Raw genomic sequence first — 27,561 nt, 5'->3', positions numbered from 1 at the left:
GGGGGGGGGGGGGGATTTTTCAAAATCTAGTTGTTGTATAGAGGGTTCACAATTGAGAATTGAGTGAAAATAGTTGGGTAAAGTTTGACAGTTATTTCTCGTTCTCAGTTTCCAGTGATTGGTCAAACTGATGCAAGCACAGATTAGGTAGTTGATACTGTATTATGTCTTCTCTGATAATTTTGTGTTTCTCGTGTTCTATGTATTTTGGTCTCTTGGTTAATTTCTTTAAGCCCATTTGTATCATATCTATGCCATTTTTCTTGAGTTTTGTTGCTACCGAAACTTTTCCAGGCTTGTATTTTTCTCTTATATTCCTTGATCACAGGCACTGTTCCACCAATTGTATCTTCTCTTTGTTGGGACTTTGCCTAATCTCATACTGCTTTTCATTAATTCTGCAAGTTCCTTCAAATTATTGGTATTTGATTGCCTAATTTCCTGAACTTTGGTTGAGTTTCAGGTATTCTAGATCAATCCTGAATATTTTGTTCATTTGTTGCTTTTTTTCTGTTATGTTGAAATCTAATCTTCATTTGCAGCAGAGATGATGACCTGACTCAAAAAATCCCTTCCTTATTTGTACGTTGAGTATTTCTTTGGTGTGCATATTAGATATAGCAAAATGGTCTATCCGAAATTTGTCTAAAATCGAGTTTTGTGATTTCCATATCGTAAGTTTGTTTTCAGGTTTAAGAAATGTGATTTTAGGGTCAAAATATTTGCAGAATTTTACTAGCCTATACATTTTTTATTTGTTCTCTTCTGACCGTGTGAATTCCTGGTTTTACCCCGAATTTTCTCTCTTTGCCGAGCTGGCCACTGAAATAGAATTTTCTCATGATGTTTACGGGTTTTATTTGTGGTTGCCTCCAGTAGTTCCCAGATGCCATTATTGCCCGTGGGTCTTTTTTTATTGCAGTCACTTGTGGCATGTGCATTTAACATGGTTACGCCTTGATTCCAGATTTTACTGAGATTATGGAGATTCTTTCTGATGTTGAGTGGAAGTTTATTACTGAATCTACAATGGATTTGTGCACAATAAAAGCTGTATCAAAGTTATTATTATTATTCTACAAACACTGTACACTGGATCTTAATGGAAAAAAGAAAAACGTAAGTCCTTTGAAGAATAAGAAAGCATTTGAAACTTCCTGGCAGAATAGAACTGTGTGCCGGACCAAGACTCGAAATTTGTACCTTTGCCATTCGTGAACAAGTGCTCTACCAACTGAGTTACCCAAGCATGACTTGTGACCTGACCCCACAGCTTACTGGCAGAAGTAAACCTGTGAGGATGGGACACGAGTCATGCTTGATTAGCTCAGTTGGTAGCGCACTTGCCTGCGAAAGGCAATTGTACAGAAATCGAGTCTCAGTTTGGCACATAGTTTTAAGATGCCAAGAAGTTTCGTATTAGCACACGCTCCACTGCAGAACAAAAATGTCTTGCTACAAGGCATTTACTTAGTTTCCTTTTAGACTCCAAAAATTTTACGAACAATTCCCTAAAGCAGTTTTCCCCTCCACATTTCTTGAAGCAAATTCTTTTGCGACACACACTAAGATTACCTTTTCCAGCCCTGTCTTGCTGAACACTTATTAGGAGTGGCTGGGTGAGACGCGACAGTGTCACTGTTGATCTGAGGAAAGTTTTAAGTCGTCACAAGGTGCCAAATGACCTCTCAAAGAACTCTGGAACCAGTGCAACTATAGAAATGTTTCTTGGACGAGACATCAGATGTCGTCATGAAATCCCCCAATATTTCATCGGTGCAACTGACTTATATCTTCAGGTAGGAAGAACATATTGCTGAGCTTATGACTGAAGTCTCCTATTTATGCCAATCTAAGTAATAAAATGCGCAGGCACAAAGATGCCAAATGTGGTGGCTAACAGTGAAGGTAAGACTGAGTTTTCAAGGTGCATGTGGGTTCTGCCTTAATGGACACCTTCATTCAGGAAAATGGTGCACCTCAGGGTTCCGTCCTGAGCGTCATCTTCTTTGCTATCACCTTTAACCCTATAATGGCCTGCCTCTCACCGGGCGTATTCGGCTCCCTTTCTGTCGATGATTTTTGCCATTTATTGCAGTTCTTCACGGACCTGTCTCACTGAGCGGCGTCTTCAGCGCTGCCTCGATCGTCTTCACTCCTGGGGCTATGCCAATGACTTTCGCTTTTCCACTGACAAAACTGTCTGTATGAATTTCTGGTGGTGCAAGTGGTTTCTCCCACCATCTCTACATCTTGGGCCTGTTGCTCTTCCATTTTTTGACGCTACGAAATTCCTGGGGCTCACGATATATAGGAAACTGTCTTGGTCGTCCCGTGTCTCTTACCTGGCAGCCCGCTGTATGCAGTCCCTCAATGCCCTACGTGTCGTCAATAGTACAACTTGGGGTGCCGATCAAACCACCATCCTCCATTTGTACCGGTTCTTCGTCCGTTCGAAACTCGACTATGGGTGCTTTGTTTATGCATCTGCACGCCCATCCCTTTTACGCCATCTCAACACTGTCCATCATCGTGGCATTCATTTGGCCACGGGTGCCTGTAACACCAGCCCGGTTGAGAGTCTGTATGCTGAAGTTGCTGAACTGCCGCTGTCCTACCGCTGTGACTTTCTCGTCAGCAGGTACGCATGCCGTTTGTTTGCCACGCGTGGCCACCCTTCCTACGCCTCCTTCTTTGACGATTCCTTAGATCGTCAGTATGGGGCTCATCCCTCTTCTCTGTTACCTCCTGGAGCCTACTTTTGCCACTCGCTACAGTGGCTTAACTTCCCACTACCTGCAACTTTTGCTGTGGGTGTGAACCCTTTACCATCTCGGCTTCGTGAAGCGGCCCGTGTTAACTTCGGCATTCATTTGCCTCCTAAGGACACTACTCCAGCCTCGGTCTATCGCCTTCAGTTTCACGACCTTCGCACAGAACTTAGCGCTAGTACCTTTGTATACACTGATGGCTCTCGGACTGACCGTGAAGTCGGGTGTGCATTCGTCACTGTGACCCGTGTCTTTCAATACCGGCTTCCGGTCCACTTCTTGGTATTGCTGAGCTTTTGACTTTGTATCAGGCCGTGGAGTGCATCCGGTGACACAGCCTTCCCAATTGCGTCCTCTGCTTAGACTCAGTCAAGCTCTCCAAAGTCTATGTGTTCTGTACACTGCTCACCGCTCAGTGCAGTGCGTCCAGGAAAACTGTCAGTTGCTCATTCTTGGTGGCGCCAATGTCACGTTTCTATGGGTCCCCGGTCATGTCGGTCTGCCAGGAAACGAGGCTGCTGACGCTGATGCCGAGGCTGCAGTCCTCCTACCTCATCCCGCAAGTACCTCTATTCCCTCTGACGATCTCTGCATCGCCATCTGTCAGGAAGTGGTGTCCCTTTGGCATCGCCTATGGTCCACCCTTCACAGGAATAAGCTTTGGCTTATTAAGCCTCTCCTGGCACCCTGGATGACCTCCTCTCGGCCCTCCCACCGGGAGGAGATTATTTTAACTTGGCTGCGTATTGGGCACTGCCTTTTTAGCCACCGTCATTTGCTCACACGCGTTGTTTAGGTGTCTCCTATTCTGTCCATTGGGACTGACATATAGTCGTTTCCCTTGTCTCTGTGTTTGTGTTCTATAGTTTTGACTTGGGCACGTACGAGGGCTATCCACAAAGTACATTACGTTTTGGAATCATAAATAAATAAAGTATTGGAAATTTTTTTTATTATATACAGATGAAAGCCACACTTAAATACTACTTTTCTACACAGTTGCCATTTAAATTAAGGCACTTATTGTAGCGATGGACGAGCTCGGAAATTCCTTCGTCGTAAAATTCGGCCGCCTGCGCCTTCGACCACGTGGTTACCTCTTCTCGAAGCTGTGTGTCGTCATCAAAATGCTGCATAGCCAACCACTTCTTCATTGCTGGGAATAAGTGGAAGTCGCTCGGTGCCAGGTCGGGACTGTACGGCGGATGAGGAAACGACTCCCACTTAAAAGACTCGAGAACTTCACGAGTGGCATTTGCCATGTGGGCCCGGGCGTTGTCGTGAATCGGCAAGATCTTTGAGCCCGACTTTCCCCTGCGCTTGTTTTGTATTGCTCTTCTGAGGTTGTGCAGAGTTTGGCAATACCTTTGAGAGTTTATTGTAGTGCCTCTTTCCAGGATATCCACAAAAATCACACCTTTTCTGTCCCAAAAGAGGTAACCACGTGGTTGAAGGCGCAGGTGGCCGAATTTTACGCCGATGGAATTTCCGAGCTCGTCCATCGCTAAGATAAGTGCCTTAATTTAAATGGCAACTGTGTAGAAAAGTAGTATTTAAGTGTGGCTTTCATCTGTATATAATAAAAAAAATGTCCACTACTTTATTTATTTTTAATTCCAAAATGTAATGTACTTTGTGGATAGCCCTCGTATAACCTCAGTTGTTTTTTCGCCCTAAAACGGAACAAAACAGAACAGTGAAGATTTCCCGATCAGTAGCGTGAAGGGCACCTGTGCCAAATGTCAGATGATGAACTGAGAGCTCTAGCACACATACAAAACCTATCATTCATACAGTGCTCAGCTATCAGCTGTCCCGGTGCCCTCTATCAGAAGCCGCATGTCAAAATACGTGTCCACCTCGTTGTGTGACCATTCTCATCACTGTCATCCAAATATTTAAGTATCCACAAAAGCATTATCCCTTGTACGACAAATAGTTCCTCCTTGTGATCACTGAGACTTTAGTATTGCCAGAGCTGGATCCCGTGCAGTCCTAATTTCGAACCCTGTTTCTCCATTCATAAAATTGCCTAGCTGCAAATTTCCACCACTTCCTTCAATATGCTGTCCCAGTACAAAGTCGACAATGAAAGAACTTTGGCGTCACTAATATTCGACACATCTGTCTTCCGAGATGTGACAAATTTGTCCGATGTAGGACTTCCTGCAGCTACAAGGAATCTTATAAACACGAGGCCTTCTCAAACCGAGACTGTCCTCCACTGAGCCTAGAAGAGATCACAGTTTTGTTGGTGGAGGGAAGATGCATTCAACTTTGTTTTCTTCAGTAATTTTCCTATTTTCAAAGAAACACTGCTGACACATGACAAGAAGGCCATGCCTCTTTGTTCTTCTCTTTCTTCTAGTTCCTCACATTGTCTAACATACATCAGGTTTAAGGCACAACAAATCTCTCATTCGCAATATCCATTTTGCAGGAGTACAGTACGGATGCGGCATAGCTTGTGGGACAAGCTGTCTGAATCTGATACGGCTCTCGCTCTGTGGACCGACGTCCTCGATATGCCACTTCTTTCCAAAGGACGGTGACAGCTCGTGGCTGATAACTATAAGTTTTTGTGTACTGATTTCTGGTACACATCATGATCCGAGGTACGGTCCCCTCACCTACAAACCAACACATCCACAAACAGTAGTTCAACATTTTTCTTCATCTCCGTTGTAAACTGAGAATATAGAGAATTTAGATGTTGTGCAAATATATCCAGCCATGCAGTGCCAGTACCAGAGTACAAAAGTGCCATTCACATATCGCCACAAGCATGTAGGTTTTAACTCTGCCAACTGAATTTTTCACTCCTTGAAGCACTGAATTTGGCACCTTCACACCTGTGTGTTACCTACTAAGGCTGGTACAGAGAGGAGGCTGCATTAGCTCAGCAGTGTGTCTGTCACACTCGAAGACACTGGTCAGCTGAAACACTGTGGGGACTTCACGACGACATCCGACATCTTACCCGAGAATCACTTCTACGACTAATATGTCGGGAAAGACTCAGTCACACAGCACAGAAATTTTAACAGCACAGAAATTGTAATCAGAATGACAAAGTAAATAATTCCCCGAAACAAGTTCTTTAAGATGTATTCCACAGACGATACATTAACATTATACAGTCCTACATCAGTTGTAATGTTTCACAGGATTTCAAGTCGTGCACAAAGCCTCTACAGGTTAGAGTCTGCTGTGTGTGTACTCTGAGCAACTCTTCCAAATGTCATGAAGGAGGAGGATTTGTATGGGAGGACACAACAAATCTCTCTTCAAGATGCAACAGTCAGTTTGGGTCCCCTTCGTTGGACCTTACAATAAATCTTATTTAGAAAGAGGTCTGGCATTTTAAACACATATTTTTAACATCCAATCAGGAGACAATTCTCTGGGAATAAACAATGTTTCTGTGTTTTAATCACACTTGTATTTTTCTTGGCCACGAAATATTTGGGTCTTTCAGACTTCGATTCTCAGAATGATCTTCGACTTTCTCTAACAGCGTATCAAATATTTCTGCATTATTAAGAATAGCAAGAGCTGCTTTTAGAATGTCTACAGAATGTTCTCATCCAATTTCTCATGGCCAGCCAATATTTGATTTCTTAGTTGCTCAGTGCACTTTCCGTTCAACTCGTGAAACTGATTGTGACCGATTCTAGATTTTTCCTGATCAGCCAGCAGGTACTGCATGACCAGGGTGATCATATGTACCCTATCTTCACTTTGCTGAATATGTGCAACAGAATCTTGATGAAAAAGATTCGTCTTATCCTTTTTGAACTTCTCCCTAACTTTTTTCCCTTACTTCTATCTTTCCGTGGTCTTCTGTCGCTTACTATGTGGATAGACCTAATACTGCCACAGCATAGAACACTGTCGCTCTTTTGTTTGTAACGTAGCCACAGATAAGACACTAACCACTCCAATTTACCCCAGTATCCATTTGTTTTTGAATCTTACGATAATACAGGACACATTATATTTCAAGTAATAAGCCAATTTAATGTTATCTGTTAGATAGTACCATTCAAGGATGGGACAGTTTGTCTGCTGTCAACCAACACACTAATTGCTTATTTGCATAATTTTTATCACTGTCTCTGCCCATAGATCTTTTACACCTCTAAGTTAACTTAAGGGAGAGGGACAGAAACCATATCTTGTCCCCACCCACAAACTTCCAAGGGGGGGGGGGGGGGGGGGGGCGTTGCATCACTGCTCCATCTCCACCCTCTTCTCAATTAGCACTGTAAACAGACCACACCCATTGATGGAGGTAAAGATCACAACAGAGATTAAGAACATCAGTGTCAATGTGCTTCACATGTGCACATGGTAAAACAAGTTTGTGATTTTACTAAACAGGGAAATCATTTTGAGCATATTTTATAAGCAGTGTGTGTGGAGTTATGAAATAAAGTACATACGATACACACACACACACACACACACACACACACACTCGATTGCTTTTTGCTGTAAATGACTTTTAGATCACCCTGTTCAGAGGGACAGTATCAACGCTTTCAAGACAGAAAAAAATACGAACTCAGGAACAGCATGGCGAGAAGGTGGGAGTACTGAGAAAAGAAGAAATACAAAACGAGAACACGAGATGAAGTTCTGTGTGATAACAGAACACAATCATGAACAGTAAATAAGTGACAGCTTCAAACAGGAAAGATAGTTCTTTAAGAATATTTTGCAGCTACGGGCCCAGCACAAAAAAGGTTGTTTACTTCTCTTTGGTGACGTCCTCGTAGAAACAGCTGCAACTGTGTGGCGGGAATCAGGGGTCGCCGATACCTGCGGCTGCGGTTGTGGCACAGCAGACTGTTTCGGCAGACTGAACAGTTTCGGCATGCTGAAAGGTTTCCTGAGCGCAGCCCGTATGTGGCCGAGGCGATGACGCATGAGGTGCTCCAGCCGGTCGAATGCCTCACCACAGTCTCCGCAGGTGTGCTGTGCCCTCAGTGTCCAGACAGGTTTCGGTTTGAGTTTCACCTGTTTCGCTTCCCGCAACTCACGCCAGATTGTGGTACGGCCTGTGTGTGTGAGGGTGTGCATCTGCATCTGGCCCTCAGTAGGGAACCATTGGCTGCAATACCCGCACTGGAAGCTCTTTGTCGGCACACGTGACACATCCGTTATCTCCACACATTCGTCGTCGGTGTCCCCGTCGGGGGCAGCTCCGTCATTCTCGGAAATTTGCACCACTTCATCACTCCCTGTCAGGTTGTAGAGCTCTCCGCTATCGACACTGGTCGTGGGCTCTCGTGCGATTCTGTAAAAGGAAATTGAAAAGGTGTATCTTAAATTTTGTTCAGTGTCTCAATTTTGTAAATTTATGAGGATAGGTCACTAAATAAGTTGCAAAACAGGATAGAGGCAGTAATATTCGATGTAACTTCGTGGAATTTATTTCACTTTTCCACATATTCACCCTGGACATTCATTCAGACACATATCCCATCTCTTTATAGTTGGTAGAGTGCTTGCCCACAAAATACAAAGATCCTGGGTTCGAGTCCCAGTGCGTTAATCTGCAACAGAGTTTCGTATCGTCGTACGCTCCACTGCAGAGTCAAAATTCATCCTGGAAACTGCTCTTCACAAGACCTCGATAGCTGGCAGCAATGAAGACTTTTAGTTGTTGTCACAGCCAATGTGTCTGGGCATGACATCTATTATGATAAGTTAGTTGGCTGCCAAGCCCCTGCCAAGTCTTCCATTGTAAGGCAACACTATTAGTCATCAAATACTCAATACAGCTGACAACATTAATGATTAGTTGGTTGAAAACTCAAAAGATGGTAAAGATTTCACTATTCAGTTGAATTACACTACAGACAGCTAAGATGATGCACAGCTAGCTTGTTACGTGCCGTGTATATGTGACAACAAATTTCATGAAGAACTTCTTTTCTGCAGGAAAATAACTCTTGGAACAAAATCAACAGACCTCCTTGGAATACTTTGTTCTTTTATGGGAGAAAACAACATCAACTGGGAAAACTGTGTATGTGTGTTTACAGATGGAGGTTGTAGTATGGCTGGCTGCAAACTCTGATTCTCATGTTATTGGAGCACACAGTTTATTCATCGAGAGAAACTGGCATCGAAAAGCACGAGTCCTGTCCTTTGTGTGGTTTTGCAATCAGTTACCAAAGTGATGAACTTCACATAAGTCGAGATGTTTTCAACAAACGTGAGTTGATGTGGGGACTGAGCACACTTTCCCAATTTGTTACAGTAACTCTTACTGGCTTTCACACGGTAATGTCTTGCAAACGGTGTACGAACTCGGGAATGAACTTTTTACTATTGAGTTCCACGAAGTTTGCAAACTGTGTTTTGAGCTGGTGAATCTTCCTGATACTGTTGAAAAACTCTGTTCACTGAGTGTATCCAGGGTGTATACGTGGACAAGGAAAAAAACCTTCCCCGATTTTTCCCGGTTAAAAAATACACCTTTTCCCCGAGTGAAAATACTTTCTTTTTCCTGTGTGTTAGTGACAGTATACTGCCCGAGCTATAAAACTTGTTAATCCTCTGAATGGTTAACGTTTTACACATCATTGGCACAGAACTTCCCGCTGCCCCTTAAAAAAAGGCCTCTGAAAGATCTTTGATGATGTGCAGCTACATGTACACTGCATACTTTCGTATTACGATACGCTGCATGTTTTCGTATTACGAAAGTGTAAATTCGAATTCCACAAAACACAGCACGTTAGTTTCCAAACCATTGAAATCGAGATTTCGATGTCCTTTTGTAACTCAGACTGTTCTGCAAATACGCCTATCTGGCAGCTCGGGCATCCCAGAAAATTTTTTTGCGGTTAGCATCTGGCTCGAAGTAGCTGGAGAAGGTACTGCTCCTACGTGACTGAAATGTGCTCGCGCACGATCCCGCTGGCAATTGCTCAGACAAACCTAATGTAAACAGTTGTGACGTCACGCTCATTAGAGGCAGCTCGTTGTTACGACATATTGCAGTCTTCATCATAAGGCCTTCAACACATTACCCTGTTGGCAGACGCTTGTGTGGGCAAGGTGTTTTGTTGTTGCAAATGGCGCATTTCCTATGCAACTAAAGTTTTATTTTGGTATTTTTCTCTCGTTTATGTTTTATTGCTGCAGTATTATTCTGTAGTAGTGGGATACAGTATTTCCCAGATGAAAAAATTCCCAGGCTTTTCCCAGATTCCCCGGGGAGTATACACGCTGGTACCCCTTAATGATACCACCATTCTGCAACTGTCACACAAAATGTCAGCCCTAGGAAAGAAACTGCTGTTGTGGAAGAAAAAGTTGGATGATAAAGATATAAGTTATATTCCCCCTGCTCTTAAAAAGGTTTTAGAAGACAATAACTTCCAGCTGAAAGAAGAATTGAAGTCTGTGTTTGTGGATTACTTAATTGAGCTCAGTAATTAATTTCTGAAATATTTTCCAGAAGAAGTTGATCAAACCAACTGGATCTGAGATCCTTCATAACAGAACTTCACTCTTACCACTGAAGAACAACAGCAATTTATTGATGTGTCTTCAGAATCCACACTAAAATCCAAGTTTGCTTCTACATCACTGCTGGAGTTTTGGCACACAGTGCAGTAGGAGTATCCACAGGTACAAGGCCGTACAAGTTTTGATACCTTTTGCAATGTCCTTCTTATGTAGGGTAGATTTTTCAGCACTGGCAGCCATCAATACAAAATACAAACTTTCACTGAATGTGGACAAAGAGACGGGAGTTGCAGTTTCCATTCTTGTGCCGAGATTGGACGGACTGATGATAATGAAGAAATCTGAACCTTCTCATTGATTTCTTTGCAAGATGAAATAACCTATTAGTTTGATTAAAATGTGTTATGTCAACAGTTAACAAAGAAAGAACAACTCTCCCTCAACTTATGTTTAGCCCACACTTCGAGTTGGAAGTCTTGTGCGAAAGGAATGACGTCTGTTCATATTCAGGTCAAGGGAGGTGTGGGTCCAAAAAGTCTGAGTCAGAGTACAGTCAGTACCTTCAAATGTGGTGAAGCTGACCGCTGGGGTTGAAGTTGACTGAAAAGTTCAAAATACATTTTATATTAAATAACTACATGTTGGCAATGAAAATTCCTTTATTTTAATCTTCGTTGATCCATTATGGAACATGGGACGACGGATGGCATGAACTTCTTGATGCAATGATTTACCAACAGCTGTATGATTTGTAGAAGTTTATTTTATTTTATGAACTTCTATGTGCTACCAGTTTCGGCATTACATTGATGCCATCTTCAGGCCCCACTCGACATAGTCGTAAAATCGCTATACACGGAAGGAGCCATATAACTGGATCTGTGAATCAATCGTCCTTTATTTTAGTCTACTTAATGTCCAAAAGTTCTTAATTCACGCAATGGCAAAATGTACAGTATTCTGAACTTCCAAATGAATACTAATTGTTTTCAGGAGGAAAAATTCAGAGCATCTAAAGGCCGGTTAAATCATTATTAAAAAAAAAAAAGTCAAAATCTGTTTTTTCGAAGTGTAGGGGGAAAAAGTGAGACTCTGGTCATAGAAAGTATAAACTATTGGAAGAACATAACATTGCCATGCTTGGTAAGGGTTATGAGCCCAATGCTGATGACAAGTGGCATCTTTTATAATATACTTCCTGCAAAATCATATTCTACATCTACATCTACATCCACATCCATACTCCGCAAGCCACCTGACGGTGTGTGGCGGAGGGTACCTTCAGTACCTCTATCGGTTCTCCCTTCTATTCCAGTCTCGTATTGTTCGTGGAAAGAAGGATTGTCGGTATGCCTCTGTGTGGGCTCTAATCTCTCTGATTTTATCCTCATGGTCTCTTCGCGAGATATACGTAGGAGGGAGCAATATACTGTTTGACTCTTCGGTGAAGGTATGTTCTCGAAACTTTGACAAAAGCCCATACCGAGCTACTGAGCGTCTCTCCTGCAGAGTCTTCCACTGGAGTTTATCTATCATCTCCGTAACGCTTTCGCGATTACTAAATGATCCTGTAACGAAGCGCGCTGCTCTCCGTTGGATCTTCTCTATGTCTTGTATCAACCCTATCTGGTACGGATCCCACACTGCTGAGCAGTATTCAAGCAGTGGGCGAACAAGCGTACTGTAACCTACTTCCTTTGTTTTCGGATTGCATTTCCTTAGGATTCTTCCAATGAATCTCAGTCTGGCATCTGCTTTACCGACAATCAACATTATATGATCATTCCATTTTAAATCACTCCTAATGCGTACTCCCAGATAATTTATGGTATTAACTGCTTCCAGTTGCTGACCTGCTATTTTGTAGCTAAATGATAAAGGATCTATCTTTCTGTGTATTCGCAGCACATTACACTTGTCTACATTGAGATTCAGTTGCCATTCCCTGCACCATGCGTCAATTCGCTGCAGATCCTCCTGCATTTCAGTACAATTTTCCATTGTTACAACCTCTTGATACACCACAGCATCATCTGCAAAAAGCCTCAGTGAACCTCCGATGTCATCCACCAGGTCATTTATGTATATTGCTAACAGCAACGGTCCTATGACACTCCCCTGCGGCACACCTGAAGGGAGGAAAATGCCATGGAGATTAAAGCAGAGAAAGGATATGGCACTATTGTGTAGACAAAACAGTCATGGAAGTGAAAAGTTTATGTCACTATTAATGCACAGGTATTTTCGAAACATGAAAACTCTATTTTGTACTTCAAAGTACAAAAACTTTCTCAGGTGCTTAAATGCCGTGAAGAGTGTTACAAGACAGAAAAATTTACTTATTATTGACCTATGCCCAGTACATCCCAAGGAAAAACAATTTCCGAGAAATGTAAACATTGTGTATCTTCCCCTGAACTGCACAAGTCATCTGCAGTCTCTGGACCAGCACATGATACGCTCTGTTAAAGGGAGTACGTACAACCTATACCTACAGTGTTAAATATGCAATACTGATGACCCATTATCTCAGAACCTTTGACAGATAGAGATCTGAAATTTTTGGGAGTATAGTTTCACTCCTTTTCACATTACTGATCCAGAATCATAATATACAGACAAATAATTAGCTGGTTATCATTTTTTTTAAATTTATGTTCAACTGTCTAAAAATCCACTTTTGCATCTGTAAGTAAAAAACCATTATAGGTAGAAATGTTTTTGTGGTTCAGGAGCAGCAGTATACTAGGAGGTAACAGTGTAAAATTAGATAAATGTATCTGTCATAGTTCCTGAGATAATGGGTCAAATATTTAAAGAAGTAATTTTTGGGAAATAAAGTTTAAATGTTTCATTTTATATTAACTCACACATTGAGGCATGCCAGTTCCTAGAAACAGCCAGGTTCATGATCAGCATTGTCTGGATCCTGTTCTTGATCATCCTGCAGACCTAAAAGCTTCTTGCATTTCCTGCATCTTGCTTCTTTAGTCACTTCCTTTGTTGCACACTGGGCTTTCATACTTCTGAGTCAATCCATTCGCTGGAAGGTTTGCAGTGTGTTGGCTCCTGGAGTGATACTTAGCTGCTCAAGTACCCTAATTCTTTCCTTTTACCATTGTGGGAACAAGAGAGTGGTCAATGACGTGCATTGTTTGTTTTCTGGACGAATGGCTTATTTCTATGGTTTTTTTTAGCTGTACTTCCGACATTGTTGTTGATGTGGTCTTCAGTCCAGAGACTGGTTTGATGCAGCTCTCCATGCTACTCTATCCCGTGCAAGCTTCTTCATCTCCCGTACCTACTGCAACCTACATCCTTCTGAATCTGCTTAGTGTATTCATCTCTTGGTCTCCCTCTACGATTTTTACCCTCCACGCTGCCCCCCAATACTAAATTGGTGATCCTTTGATGCCTCAGAATATGCCCTAATAACCGATCCCTTCTTCTAGTCAAGTTGTGTCACAAATTCCTGTTCTCCCCAATTCTATTCAATACCTCCTCATTGGTTATACATTATCCAAGTAAAATAAATATTTCTAAGTATATGTGGGTTTGATTTCTGACCTACATAATTGGTGACCCTGACGTGATATGAACATGCAACCTTCTGATCTGGAGTCAGATGCACTACCGTTGCGCCACGGAGTCTCGGCCAATGGGATCCGAACTTAGCCAGAAAAGGTTGCCACACTGCATAATCTACCAAAGCACCCTAGATGATTTTTAGGCATAGTAAATTTTTACTGTCGTCATTTGCCAGTAATAGCTGCCACCCATGTACCACTAAGAGAAGCGCTTGAGGGTAAGTAAGCCAAGCACAAGAGACTATTAAAATGGACACCAGAAATGAGTAACGCTTTCAGCCAACTCAAACCATCCTTAAAGACAGCAGTTATTACACCTTTTGACCTGTTTGAGTTTTTGTTTATGCCATTTGGTCATAAAAATGCAGCCCAAACCTGCCAGAGATTCACTGACACTATGTTACAAGGCCTGTCATTTTGCTTTGCATATTTATATGACATATATTAATATATTCAGCTGATGCACAAGTTCACAACAAGTCAAATTCAAGTACCTGTACATCCGTACATCCCAGGTGTTCCTCACTTTAAGGGGGATTGTGTGGGAACAAGAGGCCGACCAGTGAAGTGCACTGTTTCTTCTTTGGACAAGTTGCTGATTTCTATGGTTTGATGTTTATTCTTTGTTTTTAATTTTTTTGTTTGTTCAGAGCTGTACTTCTGACGTTAATCCAGGTAAAATAAATGTCTCTAAGTATATGTGGGTTCCATTTCTGAACTACACCATCATTAAACGTTATCACAGTGTCACAAACGCCCAAGCATAGAGTTTTCATTCCTACAAACAAATTTTTTGTTATGTGGGTCAAAATAAAATTATTTAAAGACTCATTCCAGTTTTGCATTTGACTATGGAGACATTTGAAAAGGTCAGGATAAGCTAATTCTCTATACATCAGTTTAATAGCTTCCATCACTGCAGAAGGTTTGCTGTTATTGTGCCTGAATCATTCTCTGGACCCACTGCCTGAGCTTAGCAGTACTTGCACCATGAATCAGCACCAGGTGGGCAAAGACGATACATAGGTGTATCATCAGTGGATAATATGTGGAAGAATGTAGCCCGAGCTGCTCTTTTCATCCCTTGTAGGTCATGTGTATTGTTTCTTACTGCCATTTCATAACAATGTTGGGGTTCATCAATGTTTTTGTCTATAAGTCCTCCTTTACCATTTATAGTCTCCACAAAATGCATATGCAGTACCACCATTCCTGTTTACACACTGCATCCAATCTCGTAACATGAACATTGACTTGAATTCAAGGAGTCATCATCATCATCATCATCAGTTATCTGCTATATTAGCAGGTCCTTTGCCTCTCCATTTTCTGCGACCCATTGCTTCCTTCTTAACGCTGCTGTACGTTGTACCGTCCATCATGTCATCCAGTATCTGGAATCTCTTCCTTCCTTGCTTCCTTTTCCCTTCTACATAACCTTCTAAAACTGTTTTTATCAGTCTGTCATTCTTTATTAATGTATGCCCTATCCAATTTCTTTTTCTTCTCTTTATTACATCTAGTAACTGTCTTTTCTCTCCCAATCTTCTCAATACCTCTTCATTTTTTACCCTGTCCATCCAACTTATTCTTTCCATCCTCCGCCATGTCCAGATCTCAAAAGCCTCCAGCCTCTCTCTGTCTTTCTTCCTCATAGTCCATGTTTCAGCGCCATATAGGAGAACACTCCATACAAGACATTTTATGAGTCTCTTCCTGAGTTCTCTGTCCAGACCGCTGCAGAAAATTCTCCTTTTCTTATAAAACACCTATTTTGCAATGGCAAATTTGTTTTAATTTCTGTGGTGCACTTCCAGTCGGTGTCTATCCTGCTTCCAAGATACTTAAAATTTTGCACCTGTTCTAGTATTTCTCCATTCAGCATAATTTTTACTTCCTTATTTCCCCCTAGTGCCAATACTTTTGTTTTATTTGTGTTAATTTTCATTCCATATTTTTTTCCGTTAGTTTCAATGGTGTCCACCAAATTCTGTAATTCTTTTTCCCCTGTGGCTAGAAGCACCATGTCATCAGCAAACCTCAAACACCCTACTCTTCTTCCTCCAATTTCTATGCCTTTGTCATCTAATGAGCATTGGTCAATCATATTTTCCAAGTAGAGGTTGAAAAGAGTAAGTGATAGACAGCATCTTTGTCTTACTCCTTTTCCTAGTCCGATCCAGTTTGTACTTTCTCCTCTCACTTTAATTGAAGCTTTTTGATTAAGATATAATGAGTTTACAAGTCTTCTGGTTTTCCAGTCTACTCTCTTTTTCCCTCATTATAGTTGCCAGCTTGTCCAAAACCACATTGTCAAATGCCTTTTCTAGATCTCTCCCTTTTTCAATAAACCTTCCTCCCAAGATTTGTAAGAGCGCCACTGCATCTATGGTGCCTGTATTCCATCTAAAGCCGAACTTACTTTTTCAAGCCTTTTATTAATTATTCTTAACATCACTTTGGCTGCATGTGAAATGAGGCTGATTGCCCTGTGATCACTGCATTTCTTGGTTCCTTGTTTTTTCGGTAATGGAATCATTAGTGTTGTCAGAAAGTCCTCAGGCCATTCATCACTGTCATATATTTTATTACATAATCTCAATATTTCTCTTATTCCATCTTGGTTCAAGCATTTTAATATTTCTTCCAGTATCATATCTGTACCTACCGCTTTGCCATTTTTCATTGCAGCTATGGCAGACTTTACTTCTTCCATTATGATGATTGGTCCTTTCTCGTTTGAATTCAAGGAGTAAATAGCTGAAAATCACAGCTTTCTAGACTGAATAGTTCCGGAGATAGAGATACTTCAGGAAGTCGGTGCAGAATGACTGAATTTTTTTACACTGGCACTATTAACTTTGAAATAATAAAAAATACAATTCCAATTGGAATTAATTGGCAAATGATGCATCAAATTATTCAGGAGAGATCAAATATTAAGAGATAATAAACAGAAAATTTCACTTTTTGACCAATTTCACCATGCGTACTTCCCTTAAAGCCAAATAGAGTAGCAGTTGTGTAACATCCTATTTCATTCTTTGGGAGAAAGGAAGGAACTGTTGGGGCTCAATGTTGTTCATATGTTTGTAGCTGCCTGGAATTCTGTAACACAACAGACTGTGTTAAGCTGTTCCACAATGGCTGGCTGCAGTATATCAGGTGCAGTTGAAGACAACGTTGTTCCAGAAGAATGGAGTAACAAAACTAATATTTCTGAAAATGCAACATTCTAGGATGTCGTTTGTTGTGATGATGACATCCCGACTTTCATAACTGAGAGTGATGCAAGTAAAATGCTTATTACGGATTACAGGTAGGAGCTGTCGGTGACAAATACGAATAAGACAAAGAACAGGAGGGCTTTGCATCAAGTTTCACAGCTGTTGTGCAAGGAATTTATACTGTCAGGAACTTGTTTCTCCTCTTTTGATGTAGATAAATCAATTCTAGTTTATGTCAACCAGCTACAGTGACAACTTCTTTCGGTACAGTATGCTGAAAGGACAAAGGAAACAAGACTAACTGATTTAGAAAAGAAAGATGTATCCTGTGAAAAGTATAACAACTACAAAACTCTAAGGGGGAAAAAATTATAAAAAAATCTTGTTGCCAGTGATATTTGAATGTATACTTGGCATGCTGAATCTGAAAACATATTTCCCCAATTGGCTTTAGTTTCTTAGATACAGGGTATCCCCATTTACAATCAGCAAGGCGACCTGTGCCACATAGCGATGACATTCCCATACTGGTGTTCACCACTCTGCCACAACTACTTCCTTAAGATAATGATGATTTGCAGAACTTCAACACTAGTAGTAGTGAATCTGAATACGAAGGAAGTTCCACATGACATTAGCTCTTTAGTCAGGAAGAGCTTAATGATTTGATAAGAGACCTTGGACTTTGTTTTCTGAACTCTTGGCATCTAGACTAAATGAGACAAATTGTCTACAACCAGGAACTACAACCACAACTTACCGGACAAGAGAAGAAGATCTACTTCTGTACTTCAGTCAAGGTGCACTTGTTTACTACTAAAAGTGGGACTACCAAAATATCAACCTCAAGACTGGAGGCTTTTTATCAACTGCTCAACCAGTAGCCTAAAACGTGTTTTGCTCCATAATGGTAACTGCTAAGCATCCATTCCAATTGGCCACTCAATGAATCTTCATGAGGAATATGAAAATATCCAGAACATTATCCACAAACTTCGTTATAGTCAACACTGGTGGCCTACTATCTGTGTTGATTTAAAAATTATTAACCTTTTCTTGGACAGGAAAATGGATACACGAAATTACCTTGCTTTGTTTGCAAGTGAGACAGCAGAGCAAATCATGATCACTGGGTAAAAGTTTCATGGTCATCAAGAGATAGCTTTACTGTAGGAGCAGCTAATATCTTAAAAATACCATTCTTTGACAGGGACAAAATCATTCTTCCACCACTTCATGTCAAGCTTGGTCTAATGAAACAATCTGTGAAAGCACTGGACAAAAATAGTGGCTGTTTCCCTGGACTCGGTAATGAAAAATTAAAAGCTGGTATATTTGATGGTCTCCAAAATCGGGAGCTTGTATATGATTTGGAATTCATTAAAGTTATGAATGGCATTGAAGTGTCTGCCTGGAGCAGTTTTGTCTCTGTTGTCAAGAATTTATTGGGTGACTACAAAGCTCATAATTATGAGGAACTTGTGCAAAACATGCTCAGAAACTTTAAAAGCTTGGGGGCTAATATGAGGATTAAGATTCATTACCTCCACGGCCATCTCGATAGATTTCCGGACGATCTTGGTGGCTACAGCGAGGAACAAGGTGAAAGATTCCATCAACATTTTCAGGTGATGGAAGAACGATATCGAAGTAGATGGGACAAGCACATGATGGAAGACTACTGCTGGAATCTCCTGCATGATTGTCCTGACGATCAAACACAAGAGAAAATCATACAGGTGGAGTTTTTCCATATGCTAATTGTAATGTTTTTAAAAGACTGTCTGTTTTTTCTGTTCTTATTGTAATACGAGGTTTGACTGAAAAGTAATGCTTCCACCTTCGTAACTCCTCAACAGTTGGCAGCATAGGTATGCGGCAGGTACTGGCTTGTTCCATAGCCTCTTCACTACAGCTCCAGTTGATACGAGTACTGTGCGTCATTGGGCGAGTAAGTCTAAACATATTGAGGCAGGAACATCTGACCTGCCTGACAAACAAAGAGTGACAGCAAGCACCGAGTTTCACAAGCAAAATGTTGACAGACTGATTCAGGACAATCACTGTATCACTCAGAGAGGAACTGCAAGGACTATCGGCATTTCACATGAACATGTGGGTCACATTATTCTTCAGAAGATCTGTGCACGATGGTTACCCCAGATGCTGACTCCTGAAATGAAAGTGCACAGACTTGAAATTTTCCAGGAACTCCTCTCGCATTACGAGAATAAAAGTGACGCCTTTCACCATTTAACTGTGGCAGGAGACGAAACTGGGGTACACCATTATGATCCGGAGACGAAACATCAGTCTATGGAATATTGACACAAAGACTCACCCCAGAGAAAGAAATTCAAGACACAGCCCTCAGCTGGAAAAATCCTGGTCGCACGTTCTTGTGAAATGACGATTGTGCTTGCCATTTCTCTCTGAGTGATATGACGATCATCTCGAATCAATCTGTCAACATTCTGCTCGTGAAACTCAGTGGTTGCTGTCACAGGATGTCCAACTCTTTGTTTGACATGCAGGTCAGATGTTCCCGCCTCAATATCTTTACTCTTACTCGCCCAACAATGCACATTACTCACATCAACACAATCGCCATACACTCCTTTAATTCTCTGATGAATCTCCTTTGGGGTGACACCTTCTGCTGTCAAGAATTCAATGACTGCACGTTGCTTAAATCACATTGACCTACTGTCTGCGCAGGGTTCCATACTTTACACTGTAACGACACAACCTTTTAATGCTAAGGCTTCCTGCCAGCTGAAGCTGTAGAGAAGAGGCTTTAGAGCTGCACATTTTCACACTGAAGTCAGCTGATAGGTATACCTGCTTAAAGGAAGGCCCTCTAACTAAGGGCTCACCTTCTGAGGATGTAATGTTTCCAAGTAGAGAAGGAATTAGCAAATTTCATTAAAATATAAGATGTATTAGAGATAAAGTTAGTGAACTGTTTATAGATGTTGACTCTGAAATTATTGGTATATCAGCATTCCGTCTTCAGGCCACAAGTGGCCCATCGGAACCATCCGACCGCCGAGTCATCCTCAGCTGAGGATGCGGATAGGAGGGGCGCGGGGTCAGCACACTGCTCTCCCGGTCGTTAAGATGATTTTCTGTGACCAGAGCCGCAACTACTCGGTCGAGTAGCTCTTCAATTGGCATCACGGGGCTGAATGCACCCCGAAAAATGCCAACAGCGCATTGCGGCTCGGATGGTAAGCCATCCGAGTGCCGGCCACGCCCGACAGTGCTTAACTTCGGTAATCTGACGGGGACCGGTGTGTCCACTGTGGCAATTGCTTTATCAGAGCACCACTTCAATAATTCGACAATTCAGAGGCTTTCTTTACCAGGATACAGATTAGCTGGCTGTTTCTCAAGGAGTTCCTTGCAGGGTGGGGGAGTGGCTATGTACGTAAAAAAGAGTATTCCATTTGAGTCCATAGACATATTACGACACTGCACTGAACACATATTTGAATGTTGTGCAGGGGCAGTTGAATTTAGTGAAACTAAACTTCTAAATTGTTGTTGTTTATAGGTCCCCTAACTCCGACTTCAGAGCATTTCTGCTGAAGCTAGAGAGGATTCTTGATTCACTTTTTAGGAAGTACCAGAAATTAGTTATATGTGGTGACTTCAATATTAATTTTGTATACGATGGTGCAACAAAAAGGACGTTGGTAGATCTCCTAAATTCATATGATCTGATGCAGACTGTGTTTTTTTCCAACTAGGGTGCAGGGGAACAGTAGCACAGCCATAGACAATATTTTTGTTCATTCTCCATTACTAGATGGGCATTCTGTTAGTAACAGTGTGAATGATGCACAAATTTTAAGGCTTCTGTACTCAAACCAATGTCGTATTTAATTACAAACTATGTAGGAAAGTTAATCCAACAGCAATGGAGAGTTTTTTAAACCTTGTCAAGGAACACGAGTGGCAGAATGTTTATAGTGCCGATAACATAGATGATAAATACACTCCTGGAAATTGAAATAAGAACACCGTGAATTCATTGTCCCAGGAAGGGGAAACTTTATTGACACATTCCTGGGGTCAGATACATCACATGATCACACTGACAGAACCACAGGCACATAGACACAGGCAACAGAGCAAAGTGCAGTGTATATCCACCTTTCGCAGCAATGCAGGCTGCTATTCTCCCATGGAGACGATCATAGAGATGCTGGATGTAGTCCTGTGGAACGGCTTGCCATGCCATTTCCACCTGGCGCCTCAGTTGGACCAGCGTTCGTGCTGGACGTGCAGACCACGTGAGACGACGCTTCATCCAGTCCCAAACATGCTCAATGGGGGACAGATCCGGAGATCTTGCTGGCCAGGGTAGTTGACTTACACCTTCTAGAGCACGTTGGGTGGCACGGGATACATGCGGACGTGCATTGTCCTGTTGGAACAGCAAGTTCCCTAGCCGGTCTAGGAATGGTAGAACGATGGCTTCGATGACGGTTTGGATGTACCGTGCACTATTCAGCGTCCCCTCGACGATCACCAGTGGTGTACGGCCAGTGTAGGAGATCGCTCCCCACACCATGATGCCGGGTGTTGGCCCTGTGTGCCTCGGTCGTATGCAGTCCTGATTGTGGCGCTCACCTGCACGACACCAAACACGCATACGACCATCATTGGCACCAAGGCAGAAGCGACTCTCATCGCTGAAGACGACACGTCTCCATTCGTCCCTCCATTCACGCCTGTCGCGACACCACTGGAGGCGGGCTGCACGATGTTGGGGCGTGAGCGGAAGACGGCCTAACGGTGTGCAGGACCGTAGCCCAGCTTCATGGAGACGGTTGCAAATGGTCCTCGCCGATACCCCAGGATCAACAGTGTCCCTAATTTGCTGGGAAGTGGCGGTGCGGTCCCCTACGGCACTGCGTAGGATCCTACGGTCTTGGCGTGCATCCGTGCGTCGCTGCGGTCCGGTCCCAGGTCGACGGGCACGTGCACCTTCCGCCGACCACTGGCGACAACATCGAAGTACTGTGGAGACCTCATGCCTCACGTGTTGAGCAATTCGGCGGTACGTCCACCCGGCCTCCCGCATGCCCACTATACGCCCTCGCTCAAAGTCCGTCAACTGCACATACGGTTCACGTCCACGCTGTCGCGGCATGCTACCAGTGTTAAAGACTGCGATGGAGCTCCGTATGCCACGGCAAACTGGCTGACACTGACGGCGGCGGTGCACAAATGCTGCGCAGCTAGCGCCATTCGACGGCCAACACCGCGGTTCCTGGTGTGTCCGCTGTGCGTGTGATCATTGCTTGTACAGCCCTCTCGCAGTGTCCGGAGCAAGTATGGTGGGTCTGACACACCGGTGTCAATGTGTTCTTTTTTCCATTTCCAGGAGTGTACAATGCTTTCCTTAACACATTTTTCACGCTCTTTCATAGTTGCTTTCCATTACAACATTCTAAAACCGAGCGAGGTGGCGCAGTGGCTAGCACACCGGACTCGCATTCGGGAGGACGGCGGTTCAATTCCGCGACCGGCCATCCTGATTTAGGTTTTCCGTGATTTCCCTAAATCGCTCCAGGCAAATGCTGGAATGGTTCCTTTGAAAGGGCACGGCTGACTTCCTTCCCCGTTCTTCCCTAATCCGATGAGACCGATGACCTTGCTGTCTGGTCTCCTCCCCCAAAAACAACCCAACCCAACCCAACCCAACCAATTCTAAACGGAGTACTAGCCCAGGTGGCTGACTAGTGGGATAAGAATATCTTGTAGAACAAAGCGGGAATTATCTCAAAATGTTAGAAGTAGTCCCAATCAAGCTACAGTAGCCCATCACAAACAGTATTGTAAGGTGCTTAAAATGTTATTAGGAAGGCAAAGAGTATGTGGTATGCAAATAGAATAGCTAATTCACAGGATAAAATTTAAACCATAATGGTCAGTTGTGAAGGAAATGTCTGGTCAGCAGCACAAGGTCAACAATATAAAGTCAATTCGCAGTAAAAATATTTCTGTTACTGTTAAATCAGATATATGTACAGTATTTAAAATCATTTTCTGAGCATTGCTGGTGAATTAAATAAAAAAATTAGTTTCTACAGGAAATCATATAACTTTCTTGCAAATGCATTTCCAGATTGATGTCTGAAATATCATCTGTGATACAGACAAGATGAAGATTGAGTCAATAATTAAACCACTGAAGACTAAGGACTCTCATGGTTATGATGGAGTGTCTAGCAGAATATTATAGTACGGTGCTGCACATGTTAGCCATATTTGTAATTTTTCCTTTAGGAATGGTCAGTTTCCATGAGCGATTAAAGAACTCAGCAGTAAAGCCGCTTTATAAAAAGGGAGAAAGGGATAATGCAGATAATTTTACACCTATTTCTATGCCATCAGTGTTTGCAGAAGTTATTGAAAAGGCTGTGTATGTAAGGATAATTGATAATTTTATTTCACATGATTTTCTATCCAATGTACAGTTCAGTTTTAGAAGTCATTTAACAACTGAAAATGCTATATTCTCTTTTCTCTGTGAGGTACTGGATGGGCTAAACAAAAAGTTTCGAACGCTTGGCATATTTTTTGATTTAACTAAGACATTTGATAGTGTTGATCACAAAATATTGCTCCAGAAGTTGGACCATTACTGAATACAGGGAATAGCTCACAATTCGTTTACCTCTTACTTTAGCAACAGGCAGCAAAAGGTCATTATTCACAATGTTGATGATGGTTGTGATGTGGGGTCTGAGTGGGGTACTGTCAAGTGGGGGGTGCCCCAGGGATCAGTGTTGGGGCTACTCATGTTCCTTATTTATATAAATGATATACCCTCTAGTTTACAGGAAACTCTAAAATATTGCTGTTTGCTGATGATACTAGCTTGGTAGTAAAGGATGTTGTGTGCAACATTGGCTCGGTTTCAAATAATGCAGTACATGGCCTTAGTTCATGGTTTGCAGAAAATAAACCAACACTAAATCACAGTTAAGACCCAGTTTTTACAGTTTCTAACACACAATTCAACAAAACCTGACATTTTAATTTCACAGAATGGGCGTATGATTAGTGAAAGTGTCCAGTTCAGATTTCTAGGTGTTGAGATAGTAAGCTGTCGCGGAAAGCACATGTTCAGGATCTTGTTCAAAGACTCAATACCCGCCAATTTTACTATTTCAACGGTATGAGTGATATTTGACATGAAAATTAGTGTACTTTGCTTATTTTCATTCGCTTATGTCGTATGGTATTATATTTTGGGGTAACTGTTCCCATTCTGAAAGGATATTTTTGGCTCAGAAACGGGCGGTTTGGGCAATAAGTGGTGTAAGTTCAAAAACATCTCGTCGACCCCTGTTCATGAGTCTGGGTATTTTGACATTGGTCTCTCAGTATATATATTCCTTACTGTCATTTCTTGTTAACAATATTAGCTTATTCCCAAGAAGCAGCAGCTTTCACTCAGCTAATACTCGGCAGAAATCAAACCTGCATTTGGATCAGACTTCCTTAACTCTTGTGCAAAAAGGTGTGCGCTATACTATTGCATCCATTTTCAATAAGCTACCACTAGAATTCAAAAATCTTAGCAGTAATCCACGCACTTTCAAATCAAAACTGAAGAGTTTCCTCATGGGTCACTCCTTCTGTTCTGTTGAAGAGTTCCTTGAAAAATTAAGCTTATTCTCATTGTATTGTTGACTGCGATTACTTAAACTTATGGACTGACTTTTTTCAGGTTCATAAACATTTATTTTTATCTGTTATTACTTTTATGTTGTAATTTCATGTACTGACACATTCCATAACCTTGGAGATTTGCTCCTCAATTTGGTCCTCCAGAACTTGACACGCGCGCATATATATATATATATATATATATGTGTGTGTGGGGCGGGGGGGGGGGGGGGGGGGTGGTGGTGTAGGAGAAGCCAGTAACTGCCACATACCAATGCTGCAACCTGCTGAAGAGCTACAAAAGTGAAGGCATTAGTTTTTAGTCAACCCTCAACAATCAACAATGAAACGGCATTTTTGTGATCCTTTTTATATGTTTCATGTATCTCAATTGATATTTTGAATTTTTGTTTGTTTATCTACATATTGTACATTACCACAAGAAATTGAGCCAATGTAGCAAAATGAGTGACATATTCAAATTCATGGCCATAAAGTTACCCTAAATTGACTGTCAATTAATTGGCAACAAAATCACTGTTGCCCAGTGTGATTTATCATCATCATCATCATCATTTAAGACTGATTATGCCTTTCAGCGTTCAGTCTGGAGCATAGCCCCCCTTATACAGTTCCTCCATGATCCCCTATTCAGTGCTAACATTGGTGCCTCTTCTGATGTTAAACCTATTACTTCAAAATCATTCTTAACCGAATCCAGGTACCTTCTCCTCGGTCTGCCCCGACTCCTCCTACCCTCTACTGCTGAATCCATGAGTCTCTTGGGTAACCTTGCTTCTCCCATGCGTGTAACATGACCCCACCATCTAAGCCTGTTCGCCCTGACTGCTACATCTATAGAGTTCATTCCCAGTTTTTCTTTGATTTCCTCATTGTGGACACCCTCCTGCCATTGTTCCCATCTACTAGTACCTGCAATCATCCTAGCTACTTTCATATCCGTAACCTCAACCTTGTTGATAAGGTAACCTGAATCCACCCAGCTTTCACTCCCATACAACAAAGTTGGTCGAAAGATTGAACGGTGCACAGATAACTTAGTCTCGGTACTGACTTCCTTCTTGCAGAAGAGAGTAGATCGTAGCTGAGCGCTCACTGCATTAGCTTTGCTACACCTCGCTTCCAGTTCTTTCACTATGTTGCCATCCTGTGAGAATATGCATCCTAAGTACTTGAAACCGTCCACCTGTTCTAACTTTGTTCCTCCTATTTGGCACTCAATCCGTTTATATTTCTTTCCCACTGACATTACTTTCGTTTTGGCGATGCTAATCTTCATACCATAGTCCTTACATTTCTGATCTAGCTCTGAAATATTACTTTGCAAACTTTCAATCGAATCTGCCATCACAACTAAGTCATCCGCATATGCAAGACTGCTTATTTTGTGTTCACATATCTTAATCTCACCCAGCCAGTCTATTGTTTTAAACATATGATCCATAAATAATATGAACAACAGTGGAGACAGGTTGCAGCCTTGTCTTACCCCTGAAACTACTCTGAACCATGAACTCAATTTACCGTCAACTCTAACTGCTGCCTGACTATCCATGTAAAGACCTTTAATTGCTTGCAAAAGTTTGCCTCCTATTCCATAATCTTGCAGAACAGACAATAACTTCCTCCTAGGAACCCGGTCATATGCCTTTTCTAGATCTATAAATCATAGATACAATTCCCTGTTCCACTCATAACACTTCTCCATTATTTGCCGTAAGCTAAAGATCTGGTCCTGACAACCTCTAAGAGGTCTAAACCCACACTGATTTTCATCCAATTGGTCCTCAACTAATACTCGCACTTTCCTTTCAACAATACCTGCGAAGATTTTACCCACAACGCTGATTAAAGAGATACCTCTGTAGTTGTTACAATCATTTCTGTTTCCATGTTTAAAGATTGGTGTGATTACTACTTTTGTCCAGTCTGATGGAACCTGTCCCGACTCCCAGGCCATTTCAATTATCCTATGTAGCCATTTAAGACCTGACATTCCACTGTATTTGATGAGTTCCGACTTAATTTCATCCACCCCAGCCGCTTTATTGCACTGCAATCTATTGACCATTTTTTCCACTTCCTCAAATGTGATCCTATTTCCATCATCATTCCTATCCCATTCTACCTCGAAATCTGAAACATTACTGATCGCATTTTCACCTACATTGAGCAACTCTTCAAAATATTCCCTCCATCTGCCCAAGGCATCCACAGGATTCACAAGCAGTTTTCCTGACCTGTGCAAAATACTTGTCATTTCCTTCTTACCTCCCTTTCGAAGACTGCTAATTACACTCTAGAATGGTTTTCCAGCAGCTTGACCCAAAGTCTCCAACCTGTTTCCAAAGTCTTCCCACGATTTCTTCTTGGATGCTGCAATTATCTGTTTGGCTTTGTTTCTTTCTTCAACATAACTTTCTCTGTCTACCTGGGTTCTGGTATGTAGCCATTTTTGATACGCCTTCTTTTTCCTTTTACAGGCTGCCTTGACTGTATCATTCCACCAAGCTGTTTGCTTCATCCTACTTTTACACACTACTGTTCCAAGACATTGTTTAGCCACTTCTAGTACTGTGTCCCTGTACCTTGTCCATTCCTTTTCCAATGACTGTAATTGACTACATTCAACTAACTGGTACCTTTCTGAGATCGCTGTTATGTACTTGTGCCTGATTTCCTTATCCTGAAGTTTCTCCACTCTTATCCTCCTACATATGGACCTGACCTCCTGCACTTTCGGCCTCACAATCCCAATTTCACTGCAGATTAAATAAT

General features: G+C 41.9%; 1 protein-coding gene across 2 annotated transcripts in view; it reads right to left on the bottom strand.

Moving 5' to 3' along the window:
* Window positions 1-27,561, bottom strand: part of LOC126108621 (uncharacterized) — a 204,695-nt gene that overhangs the window by 13,726 nt on the left and 163,408 nt on the right. For both annotated transcript variants that reach the window (XM_049913933.1, XM_049913932.1), the window contains one exon: window positions 7,529-8,073. In XM_049913933.1, coding sequence (XP_049769890.1) covers window positions 7,529-8,073 — 545 coding nt within the window. The remainder of the gene's footprint in view (window positions 1-7,528; window positions 8,074-27,561) is intronic.

The sequence above is a fragment of the Schistocerca cancellata genome, chromosome 11 (assembly GCF_023864275.1).
Source record: "Schistocerca cancellata isolate TAMUIC-IGC-003103 chromosome 11, iqSchCanc2.1, whole genome shotgun sequence".
Taxonomy (NCBI): domain Eukaryota; kingdom Metazoa; phylum Arthropoda; class Insecta; order Orthoptera; family Acrididae; genus Schistocerca; species Schistocerca cancellata.
The sequence above is the reverse complement of the archived record's forward strand: the minus strand, read 5'-3'. Positions and strand labels throughout refer to the sequence as shown.